Raw genomic sequence first — 20,477 nt, forward strand, 5'->3', positions numbered from 1 at the left:
CGCATATTTTGACCACCCTTATATTAAACCTAATAAAACTACAATCGATAGCCGCAAACTTAATTAGTGTAAAACGACAGGTTTGACCAAAAATCCAATCCCACAAAGGATTATTCATTGAACTAAACCGAATTCAAATCGTAATCACCAAATATTAGGGCTCATATGTTAATCAGAACCCCAATTCGTGAGCCCAATAACAATTTAAGCCCAACAAAACCCTTAAACTAAGCTAGCCCACCAATAACAAACTAGCATTCCTTTCATCTTTATCTCCTGTTAAAACCGAATTACACCAAAGGAATCGAGTTGCTTGAAGTAATAATTGCAACTACAAGTGACAATCAATAATTACACCTCTCGATTCTGAAACCTAGAATTCGCAGGTGATTGAAAAAGTTTGCACTCGATTCAATCGTAATTTTCTATAGTCACTCTATTTTTTTCTAATTGGTGATTTGATTGTTATGTTTTGATGTTTTGATTCGTGATTTTAATATGAGGATTCGAATTTTCTGATGAATTTGATTGTTATGTTTTGATTTTGTAGATTGACTTTGTGTTTATGAAACATCACAGTCACTCTATATTTTTCTAATTGGTTTTACTAATTGGTTGTTGTTGTTGATAAAGTTGTCACTGTTTATTCTTTTATATATTCTTGATTGATTGATTGATTGGTGTACTCCTCGTTTGTGATCATTTTGCTTATGCCTTGCACAGATTTCTTCATTGACCACATGGAACAAGCAAGCCCCATCGTCCGTAGTTGCAACAACATTAACAGAAAAAGAAAAGTAAAAGAGGTAAACCCAACAAAAAATATATGGAGTTTTGTACCGGGGAAAAAGGCAAAATCGGGCCACAATCACAATCCCTTGGAGAATACCCATATCTACAACCCTCTGGAAAAAAATGGGAACTTCAGGTAAGAAATTTCTATATAAGTATTAGTATGTTTTTGTGTTTAAAGTTTGTGTCTTTATCATACTTAAGAATATATATACACTACTAGAAAAAATACCTTTAGTGACGAAGGCTATTTGGTCACTAATCATGTAAAACTAGAAAAAAATTCGATCGCGCGTTGCTGCGGTTCTATTCAACGCGCGGTCGAATTTGGATCTACGTTGTTTGGTACCTAATATATCTAGTAGGTTGGGTTGTTTGTTGGACATGTATGTATATGTATGAAATACAGCCCGAAATATTTAGTGTTTTTTTAACGATGTCCGTTTCGCGTATAGTTAGTCTCGTTGTGTTCGTAAAATTATTTCGAGTTGAACGGTGGTCTCGGAAAAATTTAATTCGCACCGAGCGAGAATATAGGGCCCGTTATTTAGTGTTCTTTTAACGATGTCCATTTCGCTTATAGTTAGTCGCGTTGTGTTCATCAGATTTTTTCGAGTTGAACGGTGGTCTCGGAAAAATTTAACTCGCACCGAGCGAGAAGATCGGGCTAGTTAAAAATTCGGGTGGAATTAGTTTCTTTTATTTTAATAAAATTATATAATTACGTTTTGTACCCCCGAAAAAGTGAAAACTCGAGGGGTCGTTGTGTAAAGTAAGCCGAAGTTGAAGGACCGGTTGTAGTGTGAACGCAAACTCAAAACGACAATTCGATGTAACTGGAACGACGAATCTGACCACGCATTTTAGTATACATTGGTCCCTAAGTTAATTTAGTGACCAAAATAATTTGGTCACTTCTCATCACTATAGGTCCGTCACAAAAAAAAATTAGAGACCAAAATATAAAATTGGTCACTATAGTGACGAGTCTATGATGGTCACTTTTTATGGTCGCTATTGTTAGTGACAAAAATATGGTCACTAGAATTAATTATTTGTGACCAAAAAGTGGTCACTATTTTTTTGTATTAGAGACCAAAACATGGTCACTAGAATTAATTATTTGTGACCAAAAAGTGGTCACTAGGCATTGCAATGGATCGGATGTGGATCGGGTGACGCCATATCCATATCCACATCCATATTCATTTAGTTTTTTGTTCATCCATATCCATATCTATTTACAATCAGTTCATCCATTCATATCCATATCCAGTGGATTAAGCGGGTTAATGGATATCCATTGGATATTTAAGAAATGTTATAGTATTTTATGAAAACAAAAACGTAATATAACAAAAATAAACTTTACATAGCATAAATTAAAATCTTTCTACCAGAATGTGTAATTTTTGTCGCATCTTCAATACAATTTGTTAAATTTACCATCAAACATTGATTATGATGAATTATATGTCTAATATTTATGTTTTTTAAGTTAGATTTACATGTTTTGTTGTGATTCCTCATAATGAATCATTATAAGGTTGTAAACAAAATGTATATGCAATGATAAATACATTTGTAATAGTTATTATCATGGTTGCAAAACTCGGAATTACTCGGCGATAACTTGGTTTCACCTGCTGGCTGAGTTCTCGGTCTCTAACTCGGCTTAAAAATCGGTCAACGGCAGGCCAATGCCGGTCAACAGTCGGTCAACGCCGGTCAACGGCCGGTCAACGACTGATAACCGCAGTCTACGGCCAGTCTCCGTCATGTAAAGATGAAGATTTCTGGTGACTTTTTCAGTTTGGTTGCACCCGTTTTTCATAAGTTGAATAAGTAGGAGATGGAAGAAGATGGAAGAAGATGGGAAGGAAGATATAATAAAGTAAAAATGAGGAGTGAATATGTGATAAATATTACTCCTAATATTGTACATGATGGTAATTTACACCTGTAAAAGCTAAAAGCTATGTCATGTCAATGTCTACTAAGTCTATATACTAAGTAAAAGTTAGAGTAGAAATAAATAGTACAACACAAGATATTTTATAATACCACACTTTGGGGTATGTGCATTAAGAAAATAATGTTGTGACTTTTAAGAAGCTAATATTATCGTTGTTATTTTAAAAACATCTATTTATATTACTTGAGAAGTCTAATACTTATACTTAATACTGAATTATATATATTAAATCAATTGTATATTAAAAAGTCAACAAAAGTTAACATCCGAGTTCTCCCCGAGTCACCAAGAACTCCTGAAAAATCTCCGGCCGAGTTCTCCCTGAGTCACGAGTTTTACAACCTTGGTTATTGTATATGCATATATCTATATTTTTGTATTTGTATATGCATTTTGGGTGTAAATGGATATATCCATGAATGAAATATTTCATCCATATCCATATCCATTTAGGTTTATCTATATCCGTATCCATATCCATTTAAGATCATCCATATCCGCTTTAAGCGGATCGGATCGGGTGAATATCTATCGGATCGGATGATCATTGCCATCCCTAGTGGTCACTATTTTTTTGTATTAGAGACCAAAACATGGTCACAATTATTAGCTAATGATAAAAACAAATCACTGATGGCGGCATATATGACACGAGTTCTCGTATATGCTTAAAAATGTTTTTGCATTCAATTGAAACTTGACTTGTATATAGCTAAACAGGAATATTTCCTTTCCAAAATGTAATGAATATTTTATTTTCTAGTCTTCTATGTATCTAGAAAGCACACACCAGTAATATCTTAAACATAAATCCTAAAAAAACAATTAAGGAAAATAAACAAAGAGATTTTTAATCAGTCAATGTATCTATATGAAATTACTAAAATATCATTTCCCATCTCCTTCAAAAGCTGATCTTGAGTACCCTGGTACAAACATCATTTGTCATCTCCTTCTCAGCTGAACTTGATTACCCTGAATACATCATGTAAAATGAGTTTTGGAAATAACATCACTAAGTGTTAAGTTTGATATTAATATCAACGATAATACAAGAAGCAGCGCCAACATGCATGTTGATCATAACCAAGTACACTACTTATTCAATCACGTGTATGGGTTAAAGGCTGCATGAGATGTTGTTACAAACTCTAGTAGTTGAGACCAAGAATCCCAAGAAATAGCTTTATTTTTCTTAGCCTGAAACAAACAAACAAAATTATCTAATCCAGTTTGCTACCCTGCACAGTTGATATTTACTATTTACTGATGAAGTGTTATGGTAAGCTAGGTACGGTTATCATTTACCTCAGAACGTATAAAGGGCATCTGCTCATGAAGAACTCCAACTAATCTATCATGTCACACAAAAAATCCAAAAACAAAACGTGTAAATTTACAACACATTAATTTCAAGACGAACAAGAATTAGGTGTTATCAAATTTATATAGATACCCAAGAGTTTGCAAGACACCAACAAATTCCTGCTTTTAACAAGTGACCACATGTACATCCAAATGACCACAATGAAACACCAAAGTCCAAACACCTGCAATTAAATGATAAACTCTGATTATTAAGATTGTATTTGACAAATCATAATATCAACATCAACATAACATTTAAAACATTGAAAATATAAAGAAATGCAGCTTAGCATTGACAATGATATCTTAATCACTTCTGATGGTACAAGATAAATTATAATGGTACGAATATCAACCCCATAGAAAAAAGGAAATATAAGTAGCGTGGTAGTATGGTTGAAAAAATAAATTAATTAATTAAATTAATAATAATTGTAGAAGCCATTCACAAATATGTGATAACAGTCTCCTTGCAAACCTTCTCCATAGCCTTAGCAATAATCTCACCAGTCTCTCGTTGTCCATTTGTGGATATTGTTCCAATCTGTATATTAAAGCAGGATAAGGTGATGTCAATGACATAGTATGAATCATTCCATTAAACTGTGATTAATAAAACTCTAATAAATAGCAATAATCACATAAACGCTCAATTGCTTAAGATGTACTTATCATTTTAGCTATGTTTTTCAAGTTTGTAATAACTGAATCAACGGCCATGATGATCCCATGTCTAATATTCATGGCATTCATTCCAGCTGCAACTGACTTGCAGCCTTCAAAATAAATCACACGTGTGAAAACGGTTGCACATGTCGTACCTGAAATGTTACAAGACATAAGTTTAGGATCATCATCATTCATGTGCCATGATAATGATCTCACAATATTCGATCGTATCAGCTACAAGGAAATGATAAAATCTATGTAAACTAAGACTCTCACCATCACCAACAACATCATTGGTAACATTAGCAACCTGCTTGACAAGACTTAACACCTACATTCTTAAACAAGACTAACACCTACATTCTTAAACAGATCTACATGTCACTAATACTCATTTGGATAGTAAAATGAGTAAAATGCATTGCGCTATACTTATTTCACAAGAAGTGGGCCAAATCTTAGCCACATCTCATTAAATTTTCTAGCACCATGTTGCAGAACGCTTGAACAATACCTAGACACTTGTATCTCCTTAACTTACTTTTCCTGCAGTTAATAAGGACAAGAATATGCAATCAAATAACTGGAAAAGTAGGTGTCTATTAATCATCCAATCTAAATAATAATCTACAACTTTGATTACTATATTTCACATTATTCAAATGCAAGCACTAACAGTTGCCTCTATTCTACCCAAATGATATCGAATATTGATAATAGTTAACAAGACACAGTAAAGTAGTATAGATCTAACACTTACATACGAGCAAAACATGTATTTCTCTATTCTATATCATTTCACTAATAAACCACACATGACAGCTTAAATCTCTAAATTACAGAAAAAAACGATGCTTCTAAAGCCAGTCTTAAAGTTATGTACTAAAGTCTGACATCAATTACATGAACGCAAGTAAACTAACGCATTCTTAATTCACAAATTTAGTGAAGAACAAAAGCTAGGGTTTCCGATCAACATACCTTGATATCATATAATATAGATATCGATCGATTCAGATTAAGATAATAAATCGTTTACTAAGATCAAAAAAATACGTTCAATTACTTGATATCGATAACACATACTTTTGCTTGAACATCGACTGCTTGAACGTGTAACAAAATGGATATTCTTTTTCGTAGTTGATATATCGAAGACATAAATATGTTAATTTGAAGCAGCAAAAAAGTGAATCAATTATACGAATTGAACAAATAAGTAAGGAATTAGGGTTTGTAATAGATCCGCCCAATTTTTTGTATACACAGTGAGATGAGCAGTAGAGGCGAAACATGATCGTGAAAGTGATATACTCTGTATATATCAATAATAATAAAATAATACTCGTATAATACTCCGTATAATAATATAGCTCTAACATAAATAATATACAGAGTAAATAATAATAATATTTAGATATAAAAATTTAATTTTAATTTTAATTTGAAGATAAATGTATCATAATTTACATAGTATAAATTATAATTTATATACGAGTAATAATAATAATAATTATCCAAATTAAAAATATATATTATCTGCTATTACACTGTAGGCACGATGTATTTTATCTTTGTGTGTTATTTTCTCACTGTTATGAAAGTGTGAAATGTGTGGATGCTATTTTTACAAGTACTATTTTTCACCCATAAAACATGACTTAACTATGTATATTCCCACAATTATAAGTGTGACGTAATCAAACATTTCGAACACATAAGTATGTCAAATACTAATTTTTCTACAAATATACTTTACAGCAACGAGTTTAAATATGATGAAAATTCATATCTTTTTTATACATATCATACTTCTAAATGTTTGAACCTAATTAATCGTGAATGACTGAATGTAGTGAACTTGTTTTTCATCCCTTCATCAAGGGAGAACATAAAATTCATAAAATAAGTCAATTTCTTGTAGTGTTATTTAGTGTATTTTCTTAATTTAGTGACTTTTTTTTTGTCACAACTCTCTAATTTTGACACAACTATTTTTTTGGTATCTATTTCACAAATGAGTGACCACTTTTTGGTCACTATCTTTATATATCAGTGACAACTATTTTTTGGTCACTAATAACATATAGTGACCAAGTTTTTTAATGGTCACTAAATAATTTTATTAGTGACCAAATAATAAGTCGTCACTAATAAATGGTCACTAACGACCATTTTTCTTGTAGTGATATGAAACGTGATGTGAAGTGGGTATTATGTATGAATTGTTTGATTTGATGAAACAACTCCGGTATCCAAAATGCCAAGGTTAGCTAGCTCATATTAATTAATGGAGAAATCTACTATTAATCTTTTTCGAAATACACACACACACATTATATCTTGCCTTTTTACTTTTTTTTTTAATTTTTTTTTTTAAATTATTTTTTTGTGTGTGATTATACTATATCTTGCCTTTTTCTTTCTGGGGGATGATTCTCACACATACTTTTTTGATCCTCACACACCAATTGAGTATTATTAGAAGAGTAAAAGGTTAAAATAAGTGTGTGAGGATCAAAAAAGTGTGTGTGAGAATCATCCCCCTTTCTTTAATGGCTAAATCTACTATTATTTAATACTATGAGGAATTCGTCTTTTCCCGATGATTTGATTGTTATGTTTTGATTTTGTAGATTGGCTTTATGTTTATGAGACTTCATAATCATCACTCTAATTGGTTTTAGTAATTGGTTGTTGTTGTTGTTGATAAGATTGTTAGTGTGTCTCTTATATATGCTTGATTAATTGATTGATGATGTACCCCCTCTTTTGTGATCATATGGCTTATGCCTTGCACAAATTTCTTCATCATCACAGGGAACAACATAGGATTTGTAGTTAGTTAATTTATTTCTGATTTTTAGTTTTTCTTTATATAATTTTCAAAAGAAAAAAAAATGATATGGTGGTGAAAAAAGTATGTATGCTTACAAACTTGTACTATGTACAGGTGGTGATGAGTTGCCGGTTGACAACATATACAACATACTGTCTAGAATGCCTCTAAAATCTTTGGCTCATTTTCAATGTGTAAGCAAGGTATGGTGCAACTATATTACCGATCCGTACCTTGAAATCATCATGCATAATGCCAAACGAGCTGCTATGAATGATGATCCCACGATGCTCATCATGTACCAGTTAGATCTATATCCGTATGCATATGCATCTGCATCTTCATCTGCATCACTCACTATGCTGGTAACTAAAGAAGAAGAAAAATCTGCAACTACTCATGATGAGGCGGTGATCACAACAAAGAATCCACCAACACCGTATATGAAATTTGTCTGTAAAGACTGGGGTAGTAGATTTTTTTTAGAAGGAGACATAATTCTAGGATCCTGCAAGGGTCTGATATTTTCATCACAAGACCACCACCCTGACAACGTTGACGACGGCACCACCGTTTTATTTGTGATCAATCCTTTAAAGAAATTCTGTTATAAGTTGCCACCCATCAAGATTTGGTCATGTACATCACCGTGTGATGAACGTGAGGCATGCGGGCTTGGTTATGATGATTCTACCAATACTTACAAAATGGTGTGTGTTGTGCTTCGAAATCAAGACAAGATTAGGTCGTATATTGACGATGCTGAAGTGGTGAAGGAGGATTTATGCACCATCGTACATGTATTGGGTGGCACGGAGGACTCATCATCATGGCGGGAGATACCCGTAGTTCCAGCGTATCCCATAAGTGGTGAAGCTGTATTTGTATTTGCTAATGGATGTTTGCACTGGTTGGTTAGTGATCTTCTTAAATATTGGCCGTCTAATGCACCAAAGAAAGTAATATGTTTTGACATGATGAAAGAGAAATTTGGGTTGATAGAACCTCCTAATACACGTATTCGTAGAGGTAGGGAGCATTTGGTTGATCTAGATGGTCAAGTTGGACTTGTGTATGATGATTTCAGGACGTCCTCCTGCATAGAGGTGTGGTTACTACTGAATCAGAATCAGTATAATAATAAAACAACAAAATGTTGGAGTTGGGTCCTCCATTGCCGGTTCGATAGAAAACCGCTTCTTCCTCCTAAGATGTTTATAAAGGTTATAGGATACTGGAACAAGGATGCAGACGACTTATTAATAACAGACCATTCTCGGGGACACTTGTTTGTTTACCGCTTAAAACATGGCGTTTTTCATGAAGCCAACTTTATTTATCAGAGTGATGCAGATAGAACAGATATTCAACTGTATCAACCTACATTTTCTTCCATCCTCCGTCGTTCAATCAACAACAGATGGTCGCTTCTCTACTAAGTAGAAAACTATATTATATTATGCAAATAATTTTTAGAGTAATAAACTTAATTATTTATTATGAAAAACATGTTTGATTTATTATATTGTGAAGATAATAGTAGTTTTCCAAGGTTTGTAATTCATTTTGCCTTCAAATGTGTTTGCTTCACCACATTCTTACAGGGCTACCCATAATGAGGAATTTTTTCTATGATTCGGCCTCTCTTCTTACTTTCATTCTAGATTTTCTATAGTTTTAGTTGTTTCAAGCACAAATATTAGTTAACATATGATGGCAGAGTGGAATAGACTAGACTAGTTCTAGACAGTCCAACACGTTCAATTCGTGTTTGAATCAAGTGTTTTAAGCTTAGATTGAAAATCTTTATTCATCAGTTTGACTTTTCTGAAACACTGACTTTTAGTTGGAATTCGAGAATTTGTTTTTGTTACAGCCAGATTAAAGATTCAATTGCTTCCTTTAAGATCATAGAATATAAATCAGTCGGTCTAGTTTTTGATGTTTTCTAAGCTTAAATCGAAACTAGAGTTGTGATTGGCTTTTTCTGTGGTCGAACTTTGAATCATTAGAATCGGGAAGTGAAATTGATCAAATAAGCGCGTTGATTGTAATGGATTGTGATTAAAAGATTTGACATGAGTTCAGGGACTAAGGACAGTTACATGGTGCAGTTGGATTTATTCACCCCCGATTTGTGCCCTTTTTGGGAGTACGAGTCTCAATTGCCAGGTTGCCCATATTATTATGGGACAACCATTCGAGTCAGTTCACCGGTTGCTCAGATTACCTTAGAAAGTATTTGAAACATAAAACCTAACTATACTAACATAAAACCTAACCATTCGAGTCAGTTCACCGGTTGTATCAGAATCATGAAAAGTGTCTTTAAATGCCAGAGAGACAAATGTTGTTTTGATGTTTAGGGTATCGTTCTACGTACATCAAGATCTATACTTGTAAATGTTTTGTTTTATAAGTAACTCCAACTTATAAGAGCAGTGGGTGTGGTGACACGTCAGTTCAGTGTTAGTTCAGTGTCTTGCTGATGACTGGACGCTGACTGGACTGACACTGAAAACTGACACTGGTGAAAAAACAGGGGAATTGGGAAGAATGTCAGTTCAGTGTCTTGGAGAGAGAAGATAAGATCCACCAATTATTTATTTATACATTTTCTTATATATTTTTAACACATTATTAAATAGAATTAATAAAAATACGAACAAATATTAAATTTAAAAATACATTAAAGGTCCTAAAATACACTTTTATAAAAAAAAAAAAAAAAAATCCTAAAACGATTACAATTAAAAACCTAAAATTAAAAGTTATTAAAAAAAGTCCTAAAATTACTTATTAATTCTAAACTTACTTATTAAATCCTAAAAATTACTTATTAAAAATAACAACAATTTAACGGCCATAGCGAGTGAGAGATCCGGCGGATTCATGCGAAGACGTATCATCATCTCGACCGTTTGAAGCCGGAAGGCTCCACACGTTCCTACAGTACAACGTGATACGTTTGTTCTTCAGTTTGGCCTTTCCGACCATTCGTTCCCACACGGCTTCGGATTGAAATTCCTTGAACAAATCCGTGACCTCGTCACAGTACCAAACGTCGGCGGCTTCGCAATCTACCATATCGCGTATAAAGCTTACAACGCGTTCTACATCGAAGCCGGTAACATCTAGAGCTTCGAACGATTGTGTGTACCCGTCGTACCAATATTGGCGGTTATCGGATAGCTCGCCGTTGTAGTGCACGTCGAGGTTGATCAAGCAACGATTGGCCATATTTTTTTTGTGAAGGAAAAAGGAAATTTTTTTGTGTTAAATGATGAAGATTGTAGAATATTTGTTGTGTGTGTAAATAATGAAATTGTTGGGTTATATATAGGGATGAATAAAAAAAAACAAAAACAAAAAAAAGCAACGGATATAATTTTGAAAATGGGGCCCACAAAACAACCAAGCAACGAAGTCTTGGCAGCGACGCCGGCACGTCCGACGCAACCCCGACGCCGGCACGGTGTGGGGTGACGGTCGGTGGGCAAACCGACGCCGGGGTGACATTGCCCACACCCTGTGCTCTAAGTGACATAAATTGAAATAATTTGTCCGCATTAGCTCTAATTTTTAGCTAATCACATTAAATACTCCACATATAAAAAGCATGCAACTTTAAAAATAGAAAAAAATACGCCATTAGTACTTGTGGTTTGTCGAGATTTGCACGAGAACACGTAAACTATTTTTTTGGCATGGTTGGTACCTTACGTTTCCAATTTTTTTTTTTTTAAACGCGTTTCCATTTCCAGTTTGCATATTCCCGCGTCGAAAAACCGCCCGTCGAAACAGCGCGCCGAAAACGAGCGGTGAAAAACTTAGCCAAAAAACGGGCGTCGAAAAAACACGCCGAAAAACCGAGCCATAAAACCCCATCGTAAAAGCCGCGGATACCTTAGGCAATATACGCATTGTCAACATGGTGAAGTTGGCCCAAAGACTGTAGATATCCCCACAGGAGAGAAACTCTCAGTTTTTGATGTAGCATCAGTAAGTTTCTGTACATGATCGTTATCACTAATAAATCATTGTCACCGTAAAACTCTTTTTAACAGATCAATATGTTACCATGTTTTTTACTAGAGGTAGCAATTTCAACTGATTTACTTTATGAGGCAGTTCGGGATATGTTATAATCTCTAATGGGTTAAACGGGTGAAAAATCGTTCATTTAGTTCAAATATCAGAAAGCCTTTTAAATATTTTTACTTACAAAGTTAAATTAGTTAATTTTTATAATCAGACTAGTTATTCTAAAAATTCTTAATAATCTAATATTGTGGAAATTAAGTATTTTGTATCATCCTAACCTGACCTTATCGTAACCATTTTAAGCCTTTTAAAATAGTGACAGTTTACTCACGCTTAGTGGCGAGTATACATTGGTGCCCGTGAGGTCACCGGACACCACTAGTGTAAAAATTTTATGTGAAAATTAGTAGTTAAATTGTCCAGGACCCCATATTTTTTTGAATTTGTAGTTTTTCTTTTAAATTGTATAGGACACTACTAAATTTAACTATTCGGATCACATATATTTTTTGATTTTGTAGTGTTTTTTAAAGGTAAAAACCACTAATATAACATTCAAATATAATTAGCACTGGAAAAAAAAATTCGGGACCCCATTGAGTTTTAATCCTGAAATCGCCACTGAGTCACGCTGTGGGACCGATCTGCCCATAACGCAAGGCCTAGATGAAAAGTTATCTAAAACATATGAATTTTACAGATATGCAAATACCTAATTCAATATCTCACTTCAAATGACTTTAAAAATCAGTTTTATGATACCGAGCAAATCAGTTTTATCAAGAACGTTCAATTAAGCATAACATGAGCATTACAAACCCAAATAGCATGATATCCTAGTCTAACTTGAGTGTTTTTAAATTCTCTTCACATTTATGATCAGCATATAAGCCAATTCCATGCACGTTTTTCCAGAATTCGATATTTTCACAGATTCATAACAAAATTTCATTTAATCATAACTTACAAACGATTAGGGTTTATGTAAATATACCTTTGATCACAAAATTAGTTATACCAACGCGTAGAGGATGATGTGAACTGCAACTTTCGTGTAGATTATTTTTGCAAACAAGAAAGATTGATGGTAGTTGTGTTGGTGTGTGTGATCGACGAGAGAGGGAGAGGAGAGGAGGGAGTAGTCGACTGTTTTTAGGTTAGAGAATAATGAGTAGTGTTTTAGGTTAACTAGTAAATTAGATTTAGGGCCTAACACTAATTAATCATGGATCAAACTACAAGCTAGTGGCCCAAAATATAAATTAAAGGGGTGTGGGGGTGGGTCACTGCCGAATGGGGCCCAGAGAGTGCCCGGGCTCTTGTTATCCAATTCCTTGTACTCGTGGTCCGTTTCAAGTGCCGTTTAGATGTACCGAAGGCCCGGAACGCTAAACCGATCGTTAAAACGCAACCAATCTTTTAATTTATTAAAATACCAAATAAATTAAATATTTTTAAAAGTTATTAATTATTAAAATAAACCCGAGCGTTTCGCTACTCGAAAAGTAGTTTTCACAGTTATTCAAATCGTAGCGTTTTTATCGTATTTCATTATCCGAAATATATCCCATATTAATTCACGTAACCCTCCAAGGATTAAGTATGCATTTAATACACTTAAACACATAAAAAGTCAAATAATCGTCGTTAAAACAACTAACAGACAGTTAACAGAAGTGACGGAAAAAGCAGGGTTGTTACATGTTATTGATAAAGTTGTTACTGTTTCTATTTATATATATGCTTGATTGATTGAGTTTATTCGATGGTGCAGAATAAAACCAATTCTAAATTTTGATGTATTGCATTGCATTGCACGAGGGTTTTCTATTTATAATCATCATAAAAAACAAAAAACCCAACCCGTGCTATATCGATGACAATTACAAGTGGTGATGAGTTGCCGATTGACATCGTATACAACATCTTGTCTAGATTGACTATGAAATCTTTGACTCGTTTTCAACGTGTAAGCAAGGTATGGTGCAATGTAACAACCCAACCCGTTATCCAACCAAATCACACTTACATTTTTTTTTTAATTCAAAAATCAAGTTTACAGGCAAATGGAGCGCCGCTCCATATAGGGGCGCGCCGCTCCAATCCCTGCTGTCCCAAATGTCGTTTTACTACAAAAAGATCTCCCGCTTCCCGACACTTTTAGACGAAACGGTTTTCACAACATTTAATAATAGTTAAATCTAACACGTTTCAATAATAAAATGAGTTATACGACATCGGGCCCACATATGCCCAAATTACCCTTTAAGTACAAAATACAAGTTCGACCACATGATTTTAATACAAAATAAATACCGAGCATGGTGATTGGGGATACGCTACCCAATCCTAATCGATCCAAAAGCACATCCTCTAAAGCAAACTACGCAAGTCCACTAGTCCCCACGCTTACCCGATCCATCGTCTCCATGCAATCTATAAAATATGTAAACAACGAGAGGGTAATCTAACGCTTAGTGAGTGAGAATATACTACATACATATATATGCATAAAATGGACACGCCACGCAAATAATCAAATAACGCATACCGGAGCATCCATGCATAAAGGCAAGCTAATCTAAGCATACCGTACGATTTCTAAGCAACAAGCTAATAACATCCACAATAAAGTAAGTTCACCAACGACGATGTGAACAACGCCAATGAGCTACACCCGGAGGGTTAGCTACGTCACAACAATGCATTAATATATATATATATATATATATATATATATAACAATATATATAAACGACCAAGGTTAACCCCTTAATCCAATACCGAAAACCAAATACCACAATGAAGATTGGCCGAACTACACGAGCCTTAGTAAATCTGCATCCACACGAGACTACTATCTTCATTACTACAATAACATCGAGGTTGGCCGAACTACACGAGCCTTAGTGAATCCGCAACCACATGAGATCACTACCTCAATAAGATGACCGAACTACAAGCGTCATCGTGAATCCGCATCCACACGTGACTCACTTCTCAATATCAAAACCCTTCGCCATTGGGGTTAATTAATCCACGTCACAAACACGTGTGATAACGTGCACACAAAATGTGCACCTCGCCAAAGGTGGTCAACCAAAACGCACAACCGTGCCAATTGGACCCATACACAAGTCCATCAAATTCACCTATATGTGAAGTGAGCTCTATAGCCGAGAATCACTTCACCCGACCCGCACCCATCCTACACATACATATGCACATAGGATATTAACACTCACCTTGTCGCCTTGATGAATGCCACCGAATAATCCGCAACACGCCAATGGAAAGTACCTATTCCATTAATCACATAACAAACAACACAATTAGGGTGGATTTACAAATCAACCCAAATTGACAACTAGTGCAATTTCGACCCAATTGCACTTCCAAGCTCAAACCGCGCCCAAACTAGCCAATAATCACTAACACAAGTGAGAATGGTCCTAATACGCCAATTAAACCCAATCGTAATTGTTAAACACCAAACTTGCCCAATATGACACCTAAACTCTAACTTTGACCCATTTCAAAATTAGTCAACCCAAATTCACCTAAAGTGGTTCCAACACTTCCATAATCACTAACACTAGTGATTACACACTACTTACAAGCCTTAAACATGGTTAAATCATTAACCAACCCAAAACCCTCCAAATATCAAAATAGCAAGTTTCCATAAACCCTCTTCATCAACTAAATGGGTTTCACAACTAACAATCTCAAACCCTAACTTGAATATCAAATCAAACAAATGAAATTCGGAGTTTGAACTTACCAATACTACCACAATGTAGCCGTGAACGAGATGAACAACTTTAAAACCCGAGCTTTGGTGAGAATCCGACTCTTTCTTCTCCAAATCAAGCTCTCTCTCACTAAAAGTGGGTTTCTCTCACTAGGGTTTGAAGAGAGTGTTTGTGTGGGTGAGAATGAGCTCCAATTGAGTTCTAGATCAGTTTTGATGATCCCAAACCGACCCCAAGTGAAAAGACCAAAGTACCCCTCATTTAAACCCTTTAAAAATGCTGAAAATTGCATCAGACGCAATCGGAGCGCCGCTCCATAGGGTGGAGCGCCGCTCCAACCTTCAGGTGCTGGCAGTCGAGGAAAAACAGTTTTCAGTAACTTGTTTTGGCCATAACTTTTTGACCGTAGCTCCGTTTTCGATGAATCAAATATCGTTGGAAACGTAATAAGATTTTCTTTCTAATGGCATGACTTTGAAATATCAACACAAACTTTATTTGGGGTTGAAAAGATACGTACACACCTTGTAACTTCAGAAAACGTCCAGTCTTCTTCGACGTTCGAGCAAGCAACACGTACATGCTTCGTACACCTCATACACGCATGGTACACCATAAATACATTATGTACAATAAATATTTGGGTCTTACAACTCTCCCCCACTTAAACTCGATCACGTCCTCGTGATCCTCGTCACTTAACCATCCGGACCTACACTCCACGGTCCTCAACATGAGTCCCAATCCGAACTTTCCTAGACAATTTCCCAATGAATCACTTTTAACAACAAAATCGTCACCCGCGATTTATCAAATCAACAAATCCGAGCACTAAAACTTTGCTCACTCCCTCACATCGGGAAAAACTCAACCAATCTCGAACCGATATATCACCCCTTTAGTGTACCCTTACCAAGTACAATGCTAAAGTAACCACATACCAACATAAGGTCAACCATCTAAACCGACGAAGACCGAAATAAAATCGAATCCTTACGGATAACACTTACAACCTAAAATCCTTTGTAGTGCGCAACACGACCAATACACAACTACCGTAACATCATAACAAACGGCTAAAACCGACAGCGCCCCAAACGACTATGGCAACGCAAATCTCAAGGTGTACAAAATCGACTATTGTCACACCCGTAATAACATGTGAGCGAAACACGGCTATCGCATCACTAATCCCACAACATGGTTGTAATGACCCGTCAAAATCGCTATTGACGCGACACGTTAATCATTGATTCCACAGTGAGGTTTTGACCTCTATATGATACGTTTTGATAAAATATTGCATTCATTAAAATAAGTGACTTTCTAAACATAGAAAGTTATAAACATGTGGACAAGTGCATAGGTATAAGCAAAACCCCGAAATACATAAGTCTTTAATTTACAAGTTGACATCACAGTCCAATTATTTATTACACAACGCAGTTTTATTTTGAATGCAATAAACTTTGTACAAAGCATGAGAGACTCCATGCAGGCAACAAGCACATCACAGCGGAAGCATTCTAAGGACCTGAGAATAAAACATGCTAAAAAGTCAACACGAATGTTGGTGAGTTATAGGTTTAATTGCTCGAGTCATAAACATATATAAAGATAGACCACAAGATTTCATCAAAAGTTTATCAATAGATTCTACGTAACAGAGCACCCTGGTAACTAAACTTAACGCTATAGTGATAATTACCCCATTCGTTTTAATACACGCAAACCAACGTGTCTTAAACTCAAATAACATACGTCCGTTAAAAGGCTAGCGCTCTAGCTCGGACGGGGATGTCAAGCCCTATGGATCCATATACAATTATTCGCGCCCACCAGTCCATATCCTATGTACTGGCAGCTACTAGTTACCAAAGCTAAGGGATTTTCGGTTTAACTCAGTATAGAATTTAGTATGTACTTGTGTCTTATCGCGTTTAAAATAAATTGCATGTATTCTCAGCCCAAAAATATTTAAAGTATTTAAAAAGGGAGACTATAAACTCACAGTTCAATATTGCGATTCAATATTGTAGGCAAATTGCGTAGACGTAATGATGGTAGATGACTGTATGGTTGGCCTTGGATTCAAGAACAATACCCCGAATAATACCTAATATTTCTTTAGCTTAAAGCGGTTTGAAACCCGAATTAAAAACACCCTCGTATATACCTTATTATTATTAAACTTAAATTTAAAATTATAATTATAATATAAATATAAATATTGAGAGATAAATGTGAAAAACTTCGTCGAACAAACTGAGTATTTATATTACTTTTCTATTTACTGTAGCTCATGCGATCGCATGAGTTTTCAGTGTTTTTGCCATGCGATCGCATGGCCGCCCTTTCCGTTTTTGTTTGCTAGTTCGTCGACATCAAATAGTGTACTGTAGCAAATAGTGTTTACTGTAGCAAATAGTGTTTACTGTAGCACTGTAGCAAAATACGATTTCACTGTAGCAAATAGTGTTTTACTGTAGCAAATAGTGTTTTACTGTAGCAAAGTAATTTTTACTGTAGCAACTAGGGTTTTACTGTAGCAAAGTAATTTTTACTGTAGCAACTAGGGTTTTACTGTAGGAAAGTCGTTTTTACTTGTACATATATATATATATATACATACATATAATTGTTCATGAATCGTTGAGAGTAGTCAAAGGTAATTGTATATATGAAACAGTTCTAAAATTTTGAGACTCAATCTAACAGACTTTGTTTAACGTGCCAAAATAATAAATCGTATAGAGAATTGGTTTAAATTAGTCGAAATTTTTCGGGTCATCACAATGGTCCTCACGACCCCATCATTTTCGTATAAGACAACCAATAGATCACACAACGTGGTCCTTACGACCCCACCATTGGTGTATAAAACAACCAATAGATCACACATCCAACAACATGAAGGCTGGCCGAAAACTACACACACCTTAGTGAATCCGCACCACACGTGACTCACTACCTTCACCGCACAACAATCGGGATTGGCCGAACTACACGCGCCCTAGTGAATCCGAACTACACGAGAGTCACTATCCCAAAAGAATGACCGCAACCACACGTGTTATTTGTGAATCCGAACTACACGAGACTCACTCCTCAATACAATGATCGCAACCACACGAGTCATTTGTGAATCCGAACTACACGAGACTCACTTCCACAATACAATGACCGCAACCACACGAGTCATTTGTGAATCCGAACTACACGAGACTCACTTCCACAATAAGATGACCGAACCACACGCGTCATCGTGAATCCGCATCCACACGTGATCCGCTTCCCAAATCTCAACACAGGAATGGTACTCCCATTCCCCATCGGTACTCGTATTTCCCGATAACGTTATACCATACCGATATAACACTACTCCCATGATGAAGTCAGCGGACCACGTCAACGGTCATGCTTCACCAATCAATGCTCTTTTGGCCTCGAACAACGAGTAGTGTAACATCGCGCACTGCTACACTATAGTGAACAATAACGGATACCACTAACCATCCACACAATCGAGCAAGAACCACCTATATCGAACATAGGCACAAATCAATAATTCTCTAAAAGAGAATCTACCACTCACATCCCTTAACCGAGGGATTTCACCTTGCTCGTCAAACCCATCCATTATCTCTCAACGAGATTACCACATTATCACCTCGGTGATAATTTACATCCAAAACCATAAGTACAATTTAACCAAAATTATACTCTACCACAAATCGACCAAAACTAGGTCCCAACACAAATTTCTGGATCTACCAAAAGCATCATCCGAAATCTCACACTAAAACTTCCTCGTGCGGGAGTGTAACTCCCCCACTTGGAACCATGTTCCATAAACGCATCTCGTACAACCGTACAATGCTACCAAAGGTAGACTTTACTAACAATTGGGTTCACACGACCCATCACCACATCTTGCTCCAACGTTGAGCATACGAAGGATCTTAACCTATCCTTAAACACTTCGAACGAAATGTGTACCACAATTTACACAAACTCTACTCTCGCAATCATCCAATTGCTATAGTTTGTCAACTTCCACTTAGTCACTCATGTACCTAAAGGTTTCACTTCGGTACCCTAAGTACAATGTAACCGCAACACAATTGGAGTCGAACACCACGCTAGTAGGTATAAAAGAGGCACCTAAAGTCGCGTCACGTAGACTCCTTTACCAACATACATCAAGATCCAACACTCGATCTCTTTCGGGTTCCAATCTACCCGACGAACCTCATGTTTCATCAACTTCACACGAAAGCAAACACGCGCTTAACAACCGAACACCAAAACCCATTCCCATGCTTGGTAGAAACATTTCTCAAATACTAAGGAATGCTTGGTTGTACCAAGTCTTACTCCCTTCGCCCAACAATCAAAACGTCACCATAGGGTACTTCCATTAGGAACGTCACCCTTAATAATAACATGCACAACACAATGCATTTAACAAACTCAAACTCAAACGACACTAAATAAATAATCAAAGGACATATTTATTAAAACGAAACGTGTAACGACCCGACTTTTTCGACTAGCTTTTATGCTTTGTATTTTTGCGAAACTGCGTATTTGTGCGTACTGTGTTACTTTATTACTCCGGAACCTTGGCATACGTGTTTTATATTCATATATACTTTAAAACGTGCCTTGGTGTATGTAGAATGCTTAACTTGTCCACTGGATGCTTTATAACCGTTAGCGTTACTTGCCGTTACAAATAAACCGCGGACTGCGCGCACGTTTGACTTTTGTCGGAACCGGAACTTTTGGACTGCGAAATATTAATTATTATTTTATAATAATAATTACTTGGGCCTTTGGATGCTTAATTTTATTTATTTAATTGCTAAAGCCCAATAGTTAGTCTTGTTGGACTTTCTACCTTGTTGGGCTCAAGCCCACCTTACTCTAGCTAGTGACCCAATTAATTAGCCCAAGCATAATTACTAGTAGTCCATAATAATAAATAAATAATAAATAAATTAATTAGTGAGTAATACTAGCATAATGGATA

The 20,477-nt window shown here is 35.6% G+C and overlaps 1 protein-coding gene and 1 long non-coding RNA gene across 4 annotated transcripts; one reads left to right on the forward strand and one right to left on the reverse strand.

Moving 5' to 3' along the window:
* Window positions 1-3,501: 3,501 nt before the first annotated feature.
* LOC139886238 (uncharacterized) lies at window positions 3,502-6,058 on the reverse strand. 3 transcript variants are annotated; one of them, XR_011772343.1, is made up of 4 exons: window positions 5,891-6,058; window positions 4,224-4,956; window positions 4,076-4,121; window positions 3,502-3,967 (listed from the first exon to the last, which is right to left on the reverse strand). It is a non-coding gene; the product is annotated as an uncharacterized lncRNA (long non-coding RNA). The 3 variants fall into 3 exon arrangements; XR_011772344.1 differs by having other exon boundaries at window positions 5,871-6,058; XR_011772345.1 differs by lacking the exon at window positions 5,891-6,058 and adding an exon at window positions 5,786-5,886.
* Window positions 6,059-7,726: 1,668 nt separating this feature from the next.
* LOC139854382 (putative F-box protein At4g38870) lies at window positions 7,727-9,082 on the forward strand. Its single transcript, XM_071843690.1, has one exon. The coding sequence runs from the start codon at window positions 7,727-7,729 to the stop codon at window positions 9,080-9,082; it is 1,356 nt and encodes a 451-aa protein (XP_071699791.1).
* Window positions 9,083-20,477: the final 11,395 nt, after the last annotated feature.

The sequence above is a fragment of the Rutidosis leptorrhynchoides genome, chromosome 1, assembly GCF_046630445.1.
Source record: "Rutidosis leptorrhynchoides isolate AG116_Rl617_1_P2 chromosome 1, CSIRO_AGI_Rlap_v1, whole genome shotgun sequence".
NCBI classification, from domain to species: Eukaryota; Viridiplantae; Streptophyta; class Magnoliopsida; order Asterales; family Asteraceae; genus Rutidosis; species Rutidosis leptorrhynchoides.